Source organism: Raphanus sativus, chromosome 6, assembly GCF_000801105.2.
Source record: "Raphanus sativus cultivar WK10039 chromosome 6, ASM80110v3, whole genome shotgun sequence".
NCBI classification, from domain to species: domain Eukaryota; kingdom Viridiplantae; phylum Streptophyta; class Magnoliopsida; order Brassicales; family Brassicaceae; genus Raphanus; species Raphanus sativus.
This window is the reverse complement of record NC_079516.1, coordinates 8,937,096-8,952,431: the sequence shown is the minus strand read 5'-3', so window position 1 is coordinate 8,952,431 and position 15,336 is coordinate 8,937,096. Positions and strand designations below refer to the sequence as shown.

The following is a 15,336-nucleotide window of genomic DNA, read 5'->3' as shown; positions in this document are numbered from 1 at the left end:
ACATGTAATGATATTTCTATTTTAATTTTATAAAATTAATTACTTTTAATTTGTTCACAAATTTAAAACAATAACTAAAATTTAATGGAGAGAATATTGTTTTTAATGTTTTATTTTTTCATGTTCGCCGGTAGAAACACATATTATATATAATTAATAATATTTATTACTAAATAATACAAAGATTTAAAAATATAAAGCTTTAAACTATTAATCAGAAAACATAATTTACTATGAGCTAGGAAAAATTAAAAGCAATATTATTATTTTTAGGCATGACATTTTGATAAAATTATTTGAAAATGTAATTGTTTTTAAATGCTTCAGTTAAAATTAGATTGATATATAAAAAGTCTTTAAGTTTATGTTATGTATATAAGAATATGTTATATTAATAGTAACTTGTTTTGATATTTATATTGTAAAGAACTAAACTTTACAATATAAATATAAATTAATGCATTATTTACTCTTTTAATTTTTGTCGACTATTTACAATTTATTATTAATTATTTTTAATTGTCTAGAAACTAATTCTACAGAAAAAATAGTACGTGTTCAGGAAAAATTAAAATATAAAAAGAAAATGTGATAGCAAAAATAACTAAAGGAGAAATAAAGAAATAGAAAAAACACCTTAACAATAAAAATTATTAATTAATACTGACAGTTTCAGTCTGAAACAAAAAGCAAGAAAAATATTATTAATAGTAAAAGACATAGGATAAAAAAATAGTAAAAGAAAAAGTGTAAGTGTCAAACTGCAACAATTTGTACAGAAAGATAAGGATATTATATTTTGACCAAAAAAAAAAGATAAGGATATTATATAAACAAAATCATGTTTTAAATACGATCTCTGCTAATTTTCCTAACAAGTCTCCTGATTTCTTTAAAATATTTTTTATTGTTTTTGTTCACCGGTAGAAGCACCAAGAAGAGTCATATTATTTCCAGAGACGGAGCCAGAAAATATTTTGGGATCACATATTATATATAAATAATAATATTAATTAATAAATAAAATAAAGATTTAAAAATATATATGCTTTAAAATGTTAATCAGAAAACATAATTTACTATTTCATCTTTTTCATAATAAGTCAAATGGAAACTTTGCACACATATTAAGAAATCATCTAAATACTCTATTTTACCTTTTTCACACACTAAATAAATTTCTTTTTCTAATTAATGCATTAGAATTGTAGGGACTTAACTGGATTTTTATTTAAAATTTTACATTGAAAATACAAAACGACATTCTTTATGAAACAAAAATAAAAAGTTAAAACGACACTCTTTGCGAAACGGATGGAGTATTAGCTAAGAAAAGTTAAAAGCAATATTTATATTTTTAGGCATGAAATTTTTGATAAAATTATTTGGAAACATAACAGTTTTTAAGTGCTACAGTTAAAATTAGATTGAAATATATAAAAGTCTTTAAGTTTATATGATGTATATAATAATATGTTAATATTAATAGTAACTTGTTTTGGTTATTATATTGTAAAGAACTAAATTTACAATATAAATAAAAAATAATGATTTATTTACAATTTTAATTTTTGTCGACTATTTACTAGTTATTATTATTTATTTTTAATTGCCTAGAAACTAATTCCAAAGGAAACAAATAGTACGTGTTTCAGGAAAAATTATATAAAAAGGAAAATGTGATAGCAAGCATAATGTAAGGAGAAATAAAGAAATGGAAAAGACACTTAAACAATAAAAAATTATTAATTAATACTGAAATAAAAAGCAAGAAAGGAATCAAATAAGTCCATCTCTTAAACGCTCCGACTTCTCTCTAGCCTACACAAAAACCGAAACATTTTCCGGTGGCCGGTGAGCAATTCGCCACCGGTCGCCAACCCCTCTATTTTGTTATCTTGTATCATAATATTACTATCCTTCTCGATCTATAGATCGATAGTATCATTGCTAGTCGGCTCTTGTTTATTCGTTAAGCGGATTATATGTTCGCGGTGATGACTTTTGATGTGTGATTTTCAAAAACAAGTCGGTCGGTTCTTCATGTCTTTTTATTTTTCGATTTGTTTTTGAAATTAATAAAATTATCTTTATTCTCCTCTTCTCCCAGAAACGTCAATGATTCATACCCTCCACAAGTCTAAGAATTCTCACTTTGTTGTAGTTACTCTTGGTTTTCTATTTGAAGAGGAATCAATCTTTGTTATTGGACTGAAAGCAAAGTATCCTTAAATGATAGAATAATCAAGTTTTTCGAGTTACTCTTGATGATTTATGCAGGTTTAGCTGAGATGGAGATTTCCTATGTGAAAGTGTTCCATCAAAATCTGTTTTAAATCTATTTAAGATCTCGGCATACTTACCAACTCCGGCGATTTGGTGTTGGTTTCTTCAAGATTCAGTGGAGTAGTAGGAGGGACGAGCTAGCAAGTGGATATTTGGGAGATGGTGGATTTCAGAATTCTCTGTACCGCATAGCAGCAGTGGTTTCATCTTGACGGTTGGTTTTCCGGCAACCTCCAAGAATCTCTCTCATTGCATAACACGTGGAGAGCTTTTTTTTACCCATTAAACATGTGGTCTTGAAAGACTTCAAGCGTGGTAGCATTTTAGTTTGATTTTATTTTTTTATATGGGCTGGGCTGGACTGGGCTGGACTGGACTGGTTGGGCTTTTGTGTTTAATGTGTTTTGTAATGGATCTAATTCAAATCTACTCGTAAACTTTATGGGTTTAAAGCCTAATCCAATATAAGAAGTTGACAAAAAAACAAAAAACAAGAAAAAGTATTACTAATAGTAAAAGACATGATAAAAAGAAAAGAAAAATAGTAAAAGACAAAGCATACGTGCCAAACAGCACACTATTTGTAGAGAGAGAAAAGGAATAAAATACAAGACGAGGCTTCAAACTATGAAAAGAAGAAACTAATTGAAAAGAAGAAACTAATTGGGGGAACTTTACCAAACGTTCCACAGAAAATAATTGGTTGTCTTAATAACTAATTGCATTATATGAAGAGTCGGGGGCACGTACCCTAGTATCCAATACTGTAGATCCGCCCCTGATTACTTCTCATGTTTCATTTTAAGTTCTTGCAGATATTTTTCATTTTATAAATATAATTTTGATATTATCATAAAAAATTTAAAAACATAATTTACATTTAGAGAGAGAAAAGGAATAAATAGTGATTTTTAACCTTTTTATTTCCCATTATTGCATTTTAAGTTCTTGCATATATTGTATAACTCTATAATTTTATTTTTAACCTTTTTATTTCCCATTATTAATATATAGTGATTTTTTGTAACATAATGATTTGTCTTATATGTTTTATATTCTTATCGACAGTTGTTACTTATTAAGATAACAAATAATCAAACATAAAGTATTTGATTTCCAGATTATTGGATAGGGCTATTAGACTTGAGACTTATTATCCGAGATTCGGATTCGATCCGAGATCCATCCGGATTCGCTCCGAAAATCCAAATATCCAGAGGAGCCGGATCCGAATTCGGATAGTAAAACGTTGGATCCGCCCAAATCGAATCCGGATATCTTGATTTTTAGTCCGAATATCCGGATCCATAATTTTTATTGATAATTATTTCAAAATAGGAATATATATATATATAACTAACTTTATTTATTATATTTTTTATTTCTATACTAATATATCTATAAATTTATATAAATTTTGTAATAGTAAACATAGATATAACTAAAAAATATTATATATTTTTAAATTTTTAAATTATTGTTAATATTTTATATATTTTTAATATATTTTAAGGATCCAGATCAAGATATCCGTCGGATATTACAATTTTTAGAAGGATATCCGACACCCGAATATCCGAATAACCCGGATCCGGATATGGATAGTAAAAACATGGATCCGCCGGATAAGGATTCGGATCCGGATACCTTAAAATATCCCGGATATCCGATTCGTCCCAGCCCTAAGGACTATGAAGTATTGTTCATCGGAGGGGGGGGGCAACAAATAAAAACAATAAAAAACCTGCATCACCTTCTCGGTAGTGTTATATATTGTATAGCTCTATAATTTTATTTTTAACCTTTTATTGGGAAATTTTCAAAAATACAACATCTATAATACCACTTTTCATGTTTATACTAATCAATATTACCCTCACTTTCAAATAAGGAAAGATACACTTATAACACTAGGATTAACTTTGACAAAAAAAACTTAGAGTTGACTAATCTAAACTTAGGGTTTAGAGTTAAGAGTTAGGATATGATTTAGGGTTTAGAGTTGAGGGTTTAGGGTTTAAAGTTTAGGGTTTAGAGTTTAGAATTGAGGGTTTAGGGTTTAATGTTGAGAGCTTAGGGTTAAAGGTTTTAGGGTTTAGGTTTCGAATTTTGAAAAAGTATAATTCAAAAACATAAAAAAATATTTTTATTTATTTTTAATTTTTTTTATTTATTTAAATATTTATTTATTATATATAGAGAACAAGAGTATAAGAATCTTTTGTCTTTTAGTGAAGAAATTATTTTTGAATTGTCTCTTTATAGGTTGTAAACATGAATAATGGTATCAACAAATTGGTAAAATTAAAAATTTCCCTTTTTATTCCCAATTATTAATATTTAGTGATTTTTCGTGTTATATAATGATATTTTTTCTTATAAAATTCTTACTTATTAATATATTTGGAATTCGATACATAAAATTATAATCCGAAATATTAAATATATAACTTCCTTAATATAAAAAAATTTCCAGTATATATAAAAATTTTCCTGTATAAATCAAGTGAATGATACATAATGTTTTCCAGTATATAATTTTTTTACCATATATATATAATTATTTCAATACTTTACTAATGATCGCCATTTTTAAAAACAATGAGTTCGTTGCCCATTTTGAACAAGTTATACCACAAAAATCAAAAAAATAATCTCAACAAAAGGAAAGAGTAACAATTCGTGAAGTGAAGTGGTTAAAAACGTAGGTATATATATCACATTATAATTAATTATGTTAGTAACTTTAATATAAATTTAATATTAATTAAGTTATATATAATTTACAGGTTGATTATGATGATCTATTTTATCCTCCATGGTTTCATGAATTAATACATGGTCCTGCCTCTAAATCACCACAACACCTATATATTTCACTCGAGATTACACTTTTTGCAGTTAGGAGTATGGACTCGATGAACTATGGAATATGTGTGAAAGGCGAAACAAATTTTTATGAGATATTACAAAAGATGATCGAATTGGAATTGAAAACAAAAAGAAAACAGAAAATGGGAATAATTGGTAAACCAAATGCCTTGGCCCCATATCATACTCAATATAGGATAAGGATCCAACCCTATGCGTTGCTCTTAAACCTTTGAACAGGAATCAGCTTGAGGGGGTATTTCCTTGCGACAAGAAACTGAGATACCTCATCCATGTTAAGGTCTTCCGGTTTAGAACCATCAGGCATCTTCCAATCAAAGTGATACAAAAGATTCGCCATAACCTCTTCGAGTAACGTGTTACCATAAGCCATACCAGGGCAGTTCCTACGACCAAATCCATATGGAACGTACCCTTTGTTCCCCATGAATTCAATGTTCTTTTCTAGGAATCTTTCAGGGATGTAATCGTGAGGGTTCTCCCAATATTTAGCATCTCGTTGGACGGAAAAGAGATTCACTAATATTATGGTTTTTGGAGGTATATCATAACCACCTACTTTGATCCACTCGGATGATGTCTGTCGTGGAATTATCCCTGGAGGGTGCATCCTCAGCGTCTCCTTAATGACACATTTCAAATAATGCATTTGATCTATTTCATTACTGCTTATCTTTGATTTGGTCCCAACTACTCGTTGTACCTCTTCTTGTGCTTTCCTCATAACTTGGGGGTGCTTGATGAGGTCGGCCAGTAACCAATCTAGCTCCAAGCCTGTAGAGTCTACAGCCGCGATAAGTATACCCTACAACAAGCACACATGGATCTTTAATCGTTAGGCAAGAGTTCATTCATCTAAAGATACAAATCATTCTTAATTCAGACTAAAATAAATTTTTGATTTGTTACCATATTCACTTTAATTCCATTTGAAACATAAAACTCTACCAGAAATCTAGTTATAGGGTCAGTACACAATTAAATATTTACAAAATAATATAAAGGCTAACCTGCATGATTGCTTTGACGTCATAGTCGAGTTTAGCGTTATCTCGTTGATGAAGAAGAACATCCACGAAGCTCTCCTTCTTTCTTTCATTGATAAGACTCTCCATAACGTCGTCCATCTCGGAGTACGTAGTCTTTTTGAGGGTTGTAAAACCCGTAAATCTATCCAACAATGCTAAGCTTGGAAGAAAATCCTCGAAGCAGAAAGATCCCAAGAGCTTCTTCAATTTGCCATCGCAACTCAAAAAGTTCCTTGTAGCCCTCTCGAGCCCTCTCATCTCTCCCCTTTGATAGCTGCCCGTGTATGACCTATGGAAGACATTGGTAAGCATGGTGTTAAACATATACGACATATCGATCTCCTCGCCTTTTTTGCTCGAAAGATTAATGGTCTCCAATATACTCGAGATCTCTTCATCTCTAACCGTTTGAAACCGATTAACTACGTTCTTGCTCATCAGATGAAGAACACTGATCTTTCTTATTTGCTTCCACTGATCTCCATGTGTATTAAACAGCAAATCTTGACCATTCCCCGTTAGAGGAGAAATGCCAGTGTTGGTGTGTCGATTAGAGAATGTGATATCGTGGTTTTTGGTCATCTCTTCGAGAGCATCAGCGGACGAGACCACGAGGCATGGTGTGGTTCCTAGGTTCACAAACATGAACGGGCCATGCTTGAGGGACAGGTCGTGGAGTGATTTGTGGGGTAAGTTACTTATCTGGTGAAGGTTTCCAATAATGGGAAGCTTTGTGGGGGATGGAGGAAGCTTTCGCTTTTTGGATTTGGTCTTATTTTTGATAACTGCGAACAAGATAACTGGGAACAATGCAAGAAGACTTAGAAGGAAAGGGTTTGAGTGGAAGCTGATTTGCTCCATAATTTTCAAGTTCAATTTCTGATGTGATATTTGATCTAATCATGGGCTTCCCATTTATAGCAGATTGATATTAGGATCGTTAGTGCTTTTCCTCGAATGTTCAAATCAAAATAAATATAATCAATGAATATAATTTCATTTCAATTGAATAATAGTTAGTACACGTGCTATAAATAATATATCAATAAATAATTGAAACCATTAGTATGGTCAATAAATGAAAAGAAGAAAACAAAACGAGACTCTAAATGCTAGTATATATTATATAAACAAAACCATGTTTTAAATACTATCTATATTGTTGACCAAAAAGAATATTTTATTGTTTTCATGCTCGGCCGATAGAAGCACCAAAACGTGTCGTATAGTTTCTTTATATTTCTCTAATTTCATTTTAAATGTAACTGTAAAATAAAATTTTTGTTTCAAAAATAAGTGTTGTTTTAAAATTCAATTCAAAATTTATTGATTTTATATATTATATAATTTTCTATATAGCCATATCTTTTTCTGTTGATTGAAATATTATTAAGTACACATGTATTGATTTTTTTATTTTAAAATATAGAAAATTAAATATTTTTTAATCTTTTCACATATCTAAAACAATAGATAAAATTAAATAGAGATAATAATTTTTTTAAGGTTTTAATTTTTTAACTGCAATAGGAAGCATATATATTTGATGAAAAATTGTTAAAATATTAATGATTTGATTTTATTCAAAATTTTCGAGGGTATACCATTTTTACAGGTCTTTTAAATAATATATTAATAATAATAAATAACGATGGAGTGAGACCATCTACGGTCAACAAATAGAAACAATAAAACAAAACTGCATCACCTCCTCAATAGCTCGGATACGAATATAATATGTCTACGAGACTCTCAATGATAGTAATATAAACAAAACCAATTTTAAATATGATCTCTATTAACTTTCTCAACAAATCTCCTGATTTCATTAAAATATTTTTATTGTTTTCATGTTCGTCGGTTTTATTAATTACTTCTTCTGTTTATTTTAAGTTCATGAGGATATCTTTTATTTTATAAATATATAATTTTAATATTATCATAAAAATTTAAATACATAATTTATATTTAGTGTTATATATTGTATAACTAGGTATTTAGCCCGCATATACGGGAATAAAAAAATTATAATTGCTTATTAATATATATTAGTAAAAAAAATTGTAGTTCTTATTAATGTTTTCATTGGAAATTTTAAGTATTATATCTTTCTGAAATTTATTTGTACATTATATTCATTGTTAATAAATAAATCTTCAAAATCACTCAGTATTCTCTTTTTAATTATATACAAAATAAAGTTTTTTACTTGATAAATATTTAGTTATGTGTTTTCTGTTTTTGAATTTTTAACTTTCTTATTAAAATATACTTTCTGGATAACAACACGATATATGTATATAAGAATTATATTTTTATTGAAAATATATATTTTAGAGTTTAGATAATTCTTATTATTATTAATTTTAAACAATTATTTAATCAAATAGATTTTAAATTCGTTTTTATTTTTAACCAATTTATATAATTTATTCATTAAGGGTAGAATCGAAATTAACCAGTCTAACTTTTAACGTGAGAGCTCCATTGCGAAAAATCATTTCGCAAATAATAGTATAGATTTTATAATATTATTTTAACTTTTTTATTGGAAAATTGCCTAAAATATTACATTTATAATACCACTTTTCATGTTACCCTCACTTTTAAATAAGAGAAAAAAAATATATAACCCTATGATTAACTTTGAGCAAAAAAAATTCTAGTGTTAACCAATCTAAATTTAGGGTTTAGAGTTGAAAGGTGTATATAATTTAAAGTTGAAAGGTGTATAGAATTTAAAGTTGAGAGGTGGGATAGGGTTTAGAGTTAAGAGGTGGGATATAGTTTAGAGTTTAGGATTTAGATTTTAGGATTCAGGGTTTAGAATTTAGGGTTTTAGGGTTTAGGGTTTAGAATTGGGGGTTTAGAGTTGAGAGTTTAGGATGTAGAATTTAGAGTTGAGGTTTTAGGGTTTAGGTTTCGAATTTCTAAAAAGTATAATTCAAAAACATATAAAAAATTTTGTATTTTTGTATGTATATAATATTTATTTATTATATATATAGAGAACAATGGTATAAGAGTCTTTTATCTTTTAATAAAGAAAATATTTTTGAAAATGTCTCTTTATTGGTTGTAAGCATAAATATTGCTATCAACAAAGTGGTAAAATTGAAAATTTCCTCTTTTATTTCCCATTATTAATATATATTGATTTTTTTGTTATATAATGATTTGTCTTATACATTTTATTTTCTTATCGGCTATTGGTAATTGCTAATATATTTTGAGTTCGATACATAAACTATAATCCGAAATAATCAAATATATAATTTCCTTTAATATAGCTTTTTTTACAATTTGCATACAATTCATTTTAAAATTTATTTAGTTATATACAGTGAATGAATATTTGTTTAGGATAGTTTGTATTTTAATGTTGTGTTTAAGATATAATACTTTAACATCTATCATTTTTATTTTGTGAAACTCAATAAGTAAATTAGGTTGGAGGTCATCTTTGGGTTTTTCGAACAATTTCAGCAGGTGTGAACATAGTTGACAGGTCGATCCACTTTAGTATCTTCAGTACTCTCTGCAATCAGTATATGGCTAATCGAGTAAAAATTGAAAAGTTCATTGTCTCTTTCTTGACTCAACAAAAACATTTTGAAACATTTTAATAAGAATCATAAATAAACTAAATATCAGTAAACTTCCCCAGACTTAAATTACACCGTCTCCAGATTTATACTTCCACTTTAAATCTAGAGGTGCAAGTGTATATTTATCTTTTAATGAAATAATTTTTTGTCAATTTCTTTTTTGAATGCTTTTTTGGTGATAAGAAATTAAAAATTGTTAACCTAGGAATTTTCTCTAATTTAATATACACAAGTAACTAATTTCAAAAGTGAATTATATTTTAGCTATAAATATTTTACATACTGTAGTTTACTAATTTGAAATTTATGCAACACAATGAAATATTATCCAGTATTCACAGTCCAAAGCTTTCAGTACTTCCACTGTGGAGGAAACCATGCGGTAGATTCAAGAAGTACAAATCTAAACATAACTCTCAAAAACAATGTCTCTGTTCAACCAAACGAGCTTCCCAAACATCAGTAAAGTTTGTGGAAACTAAGAAGTTGATACATTAATCATTCTCGACAGGACCAAAAATCGGAGAAGCAAAAAAACAACATAACTGGCTATAGATAGAGTCATCGCCTTGGGCACCATAAAGTGATGTTTGCCAATGGGTTCTGTGGACCAATCATGCTGTGAGCTATACAGATGATGCTATGAGCAGATAGATGAATCAGGTCTAAGAGACAAGCAGCGCTTCAGTTTAACTTCATATATGTTGAAACTAATTAACAAATAGATTTTGTTTGTCGAGAAAGAAGTTTTCATAACTAATATCACAACTGCCTTTGAGACATCGAGCCAAGACCCACCACCATATGACAAGACAGTCTTTGAGCTCTCTCTTTACTTATTATTGCCATCCTCCATATCGTTGGTTTCTAGCACCACCCATTGGGTTCTGTCCTCTTCCAGAGCCACTAAACTGACCGCCATTTTGTGAGTAGTTGGGCGGTCTAACACCATAGCCACCGTTAGGACCAGCGCCATAAGGTGCACCTCGACTTTGTGAAGGGTATGATCCGCTGCTATAACCTCCACGGCTCCGATTATTATACCCTCCAGTCTGGTACCCGTTTGAAGCAGGTGCGGGGCCACGGGGATTCTGATAATAGTGATGACCACTAGGTCCACCAGCAGGTAGTTGAGGTGGTGGTCCGTTGTTAATAGGGTGGTTCGGTCCAGCAGGCCAGTGTGGAGCGGCATGAGCCTGACCAACACCGTGTTGCTGTGGAGGCCAACGAGAGTGTTGCTGCGGATGCTGCATTTTCTGTTTTTTGGCTGCTTCCTCATTATGACGCATCTCTTGCCGCCTTTTCTTTGTCTGGAACTCATGTGATGATTCATATTTGGGTAGACTGTTTGAGGGAGACATGGAACATTGTCCGGTCATATGCACCAAATGATTTTTCATAAACAATAACAAAACTTAAGAGCAATTCGATTACCTCTTTGGATCACACGGCAACGGATCAGTCCAAAAGTAATCTGCATCAAGAGCATCCTTTGCAGATATTCTCTGCACCAACAAAATGAACTAAATCTCACAAAAAAAAAGAAGGCTCTTAATTTATGCAATTTGCTAATATTTCAGATTTAGTTTGGTACCTGAGACGGGTCAAGCACCAACATTCTTTCCAGTAGTTCAAGGGCATGGCGATCAAAGCTATAGTAAAAGAGAAAAAGCCAAAATGAAACCTCTCCTGTAACAAAAAGGTACAGTGTTGCAACTGGCACAACCGCATAAACTTACTTTCGGTAGATATCCCTTAAACGTCTTCTCAAGGGCCGAGGTGATTTCAGTTGGTCAAACCAAGGCATCTTCGAAACACCAGGCCAGTTGTTTTCATCAGGAGATCCGCAGAGTTCATAAATCTTAGTCAATTGTTCAGTCTGGAGAAAGATGACATTTTGAGTGAATAATCAAAATCTAACGCATGCGCGAGATGTTCCAAAGATGAAAAAAAAACCGACCTCAGTTTTGCCAGGCAAGATTGGTTTCCCATTCAAAAGCTCAGCAAATATGCAACCAACTGACCACATGTCAATCGCTGGTCCATATTTTGTGGCACCGAGTAACAATTCAGGGGGCCTACAGCAATACATTAAAGATGCAAACAAAGTTAAGCAAGACTTATTCTCTCTCTCTCTTTCTCTCTCTTTAATGTGTATAGCTTCCAAAGGATGCATACCTATACCACAACGTGATGACACGGTTTGTAAGATTTCCATCGTGATCATGAGAATAGGACCGTGCAAGCCCAAAATCCGCAAGCTTTAAGTTTCCCTCATTGTCAATAAGGAGGTTGGAACCTGCATCAACAATATCATATATAGGTAAAAGTAGCAAGTAAAGGTCCGTCAACAAATGTATTTAGGGGATAGTCAATCAATCACCTTTAATATCACGATGAAGAACTTTTTTAATATGGCAATAGTGAAGCCCAGTGAGCAGTTGCTTCATGTAACACTATACATGTCGAAATATCAAACGAAGTTGGAAATAAAAATAGGTTTTTGCAAAGGCTACAACAAGGTATCTAAGCCAATGGCGATACCTTGATCTGAGGAACAGTAAATCCCTGAGTAGAACGATCAGAAAGTCCGGTCAAGTCATGATCCATGTACTCAAAGACCATGTAGATTCCGCCCTTGTATTTGTTATTATCTAAAAATGAGATCAAAAGACAGAAGCTTTCACTATGTGACGACGGTATGTCTAAGTTGTCCAAAAAAAAAAGGATATTGGATAAGTCTCACTAACCTGGCTTTCCTTGATCGTCCCTATCTCGACCTTTTGTAAAGTAAAAACAAAAAGAAGGCATAAGAATCAAACTTAACAAGGGAAAATTCTGAAGCTAGTGCAGGTTGAGAGAGGTGGGTTCCTTGTTTACCAGGGGAAGTAACAATCTCTTTCAAGTGAATGACGTTTGGATGATCCAGCTTCTTCAGAATTTTGATTTCACGGATGGCTGTGATGGGAAACTTAAAGCAAACAAAAAAGAGAGATTGATATAAGTCATACAGATTCAACTTTTGTAAGCTAAGTAGTGAGATGAAGCTTAGATTAGCTTAGCTTACCCCTTCTCTTTCATTGTCCATACGGATCTTCTTAAGAGCCACGATCTCCCCAGTTTTAATTTCTCTAGCCATGTATACTTGACTGTAGCCAGACATATTAACACCAAAATAAAATAAAAAAGCTTGAGATTGATGTTTACTCACAATTATCAAAAGCTTAACTTTTGTGTAATCTAGCTTTTTGGATTGGGTTAAATTTAAAACTACTAATGATGCAAAGCTATTAACACCCTCAAGCATAACGATTCCTACAACCTGAACCCTAAAGAATCCAACTTTACTCAAATCAAAAAAAAATACACAATCTCAGACCAAAAATCAAGCAAACGGAATGGCGAATTAGCAATCAAAATCGGTTCAAAACGGAATCAAATAACAAAAACCCAGAAGAGGAAGAAGGATACCCGTAAGTTCCTTCGCCGACCTGTTCAAGCTTCTCGAAGCAATCGACGCCACGAGATCCCCAGAACGGAGGGGGCTCCTCCATATTCAATTGCCCAAAATCCGCAATCGCCATTCTTCCTTCTCCAACGATTGACGAATCGTATTTGGCTCGGCCCTCGTCGTCGCTTCCGTCGGCTGGGAAACCCTAAGAGCCTTCTTAGCGTTTTTTTTTTCGGTTTATGGGATCGGTTTAGTTTTTTAATTTATTTTGCGTGTTCCTTCCCTTGCAAGTAACCCACGTTGACTGTTAAAAAGAAAACATACTATAGTCAATAATCAAATATGGTAAATGAGTAATTTTTTTTTTGACGAAAAATATGGTAAATGAGTAATTACTAGTTGACAAAAAGAGTGAAGATTGATACTTGATAGTACTTGTGTAATTCTTTTTTATCTTTTTAATTGTGTTTCTTTATTTTCTTTTTGACCTCTTTAATGATTTCTTCTTTTCATTTTTTTCTTTCAGGCTTTGATTGGTAAATAATAAAGTCAAATGCTGAGATAAAAAAAAAACTAAAAGTGGAGGAAATTAAAACTGAAACTGAGAGTAAAACTTTTATTTTGACTAGTACTAGAGTAACATGGTAACCTACTTTTTCTTTTCTCTGGTGTTAATGGATGAAAAACATTTTTTCATCTAATTGGCTGAAAATCAGAATCATTCAATAAAATTTAAATTTTCCTCTAATTTATTATTGCTGAATATGTTTTTCAGTCAAACTCTAGATGTAACCATTTTTTAAGATGGTAAATAAGTAATTAATATTTATTACCCTTGTATTCAAAGGGACTTGTTTCTTTTGTGTTTTTTTTTTTGGCATGGATTTGAATTCCCTTTCTTTCTTTCATAATTGCATTGTTGGACTTTCATAAATAGAATTTGCATATATATATAATATATGAAAGCGCTTGTGAAGAAGAGTATCAACACATATAGAAGAAAGAAACCAACAAGAGAAACGATGGTGAAAACTTATACTCTTGAGTCTCTCAAGATCATTTATTTGTTCATGTTTACATTACTGATTGTGAGATTAATTCCATCGCAAGCTCAACCTCCATATACTATGGAAAGACGTGATACTGAGTATTTTAACTGTGTTGATTCTCTCAAGTTGGGTACACCATGGGTTCCTCCATCCAAAGATTGCTGCGAATATATACAAATCGATAACATGGCTTGCTTCTGCAAAGGCGCCAATAGATTATTTTCGGCAATTTTTGACCAAAATAAGCTTTTCAAAATCTCTCATGCATGCGGAGATCTCTTAGTTCCGGGATCCTATTGCGGAAGTGAGTATCACTTAAAACTTACAATTACAAATCTAATCATCTTCGTACTTTACTTATAATTAACCATTTTTGTATTTGTTTTTGTTACTCAGTTTTCAAGGTTCCTGGTGGTGCGTGAGAAAATATGGATGTGCATTTCATATTTTGTTTTTCTTCTTTATATTACATATATATATATCTATATATAAAAATCAAATTTTACATTATCTATGACTATCATATGGGTTAAAAGTCAAAACAAGATGAGCTTTCTGTCGATATTGATAAACCAATGAAACGTTATATGCTCAAGCGAAATGATTGCAATATGGTTAAAATGAATGAATGCAAGTTTCGTATGTGATATAAGTTGAAAAATGCACACCCTTATTACACAATGATTTAATAACATACAGTACTTAAACACTGATCAATGTATTTTGGCTTGCTTTCCGGGTCCATGTAATAAGAGTTTAAATGGTCCGTTCGTGAAAGTAACATCTTGCAAAGAGAATTGTATATAAGTATTAATATTATGAGTCAAAATATGTATGTAAAAGAAATGACCTTTTTTTCTTTTTTTTTTCTGCCGTCAAAAAAAAGAAGTGACCTTTTTCGTTGAATTTTAGATATAAGATATTTTCATTTTTGTTTTGTTTTTAATATTAGAAAAATTCTATAATTAATTAGTGTACACATTACAAATAAATTTCATCAAATAATAGTATATACTTCGATT

General features: G+C 30.9%; 2 protein-coding genes across 2 annotated transcripts; both read right to left on the bottom strand.

The window, feature by feature from the left end:
* Positions 1–5,219: 5,219 nt before the first annotated feature.
* LOC108811486 (cytochrome P450 71A1-like) lies at positions 5,220–7,097 on the bottom strand. Its single transcript, XM_018583533.2, has 2 exons — positions 6,189–7,097; positions 5,220–5,983 (listed from the first exon to the last, which is right to left on the bottom strand). Exons 1-2 carry the CDS (start codon positions 7,065–7,067, stop codon positions 5,369–5,371), a joined length of 1,494 nt encoding a protein of 497 aa, XP_018439035.1. The 5' UTR covers positions 7,068–7,097; the 3' UTR covers positions 5,220–5,368.
* A 3,400-nt stretch (positions 7,098–10,497) lies between these two features.
* On the bottom strand, positions 10,498–13,504 carry LOC108813675 (cyclin-dependent kinase C-2). The gene is made up of 12 exons (XM_018586304.2): positions 13,286–13,504; positions 12,882–12,963; positions 12,695–12,785; positions 12,565–12,594; positions 12,359–12,468; positions 12,198–12,270; positions 11,993–12,113; positions 11,775–11,892; positions 11,554–11,693; positions 11,409–11,466; positions 11,249–11,319; positions 10,498–11,158 (listed from the first exon to the last, which is right to left on the bottom strand). The coding sequence occupies exons 1-12, from the start codon at positions 13,396–13,398 to the stop codon at positions 10,654–10,656; spliced, it is 1,512 nt and encodes a 503-aa protein (XP_018441806.1). The 5' UTR covers positions 13,399–13,504; the 3' UTR covers positions 10,498–10,653.
* Between the last annotated feature and the right edge of the window lie 1,832 nt (positions 13,505–15,336).

Bases quoted from the DNA above. Each gene is read 5' to 3' on its own strand.
- LOC108811486 (XM_018583533.2), bottom strand. From the start codon at position 7,067: ATGGAGCAAATCAGCTTCCACTCAAACCCTTTCCTTCTAAGTCTTCTT. The intron at 5,984-6,188 runs GTTAGCCTTTAT...TGCTTGTTGTAG, and splicing joins ACGTCAAAGCAATCATGCAG to GGTATACTTATCGCGGCTGT.
- LOC108813675 (XM_018586304.2), bottom strand. From the start codon at position 13,398: ATGGCGATTGCGGATTTTGGGCAATTGAATATGGAGGAGCCCCCTCCG. The intron at 12,271-12,358 runs GTATCGCCATTG...CGACATGTATAG, and splicing joins TTACTGTTCCTCAGATCAAG to TGTTACATGAAGCAACTGCT. The intron at 11,467-11,553 runs GTAAGTTTATGC...CTTTTACTATAG, and splicing joins TTAAGGGATATCTACCGAAA to CTTTGATCGCCATGCCCTTG.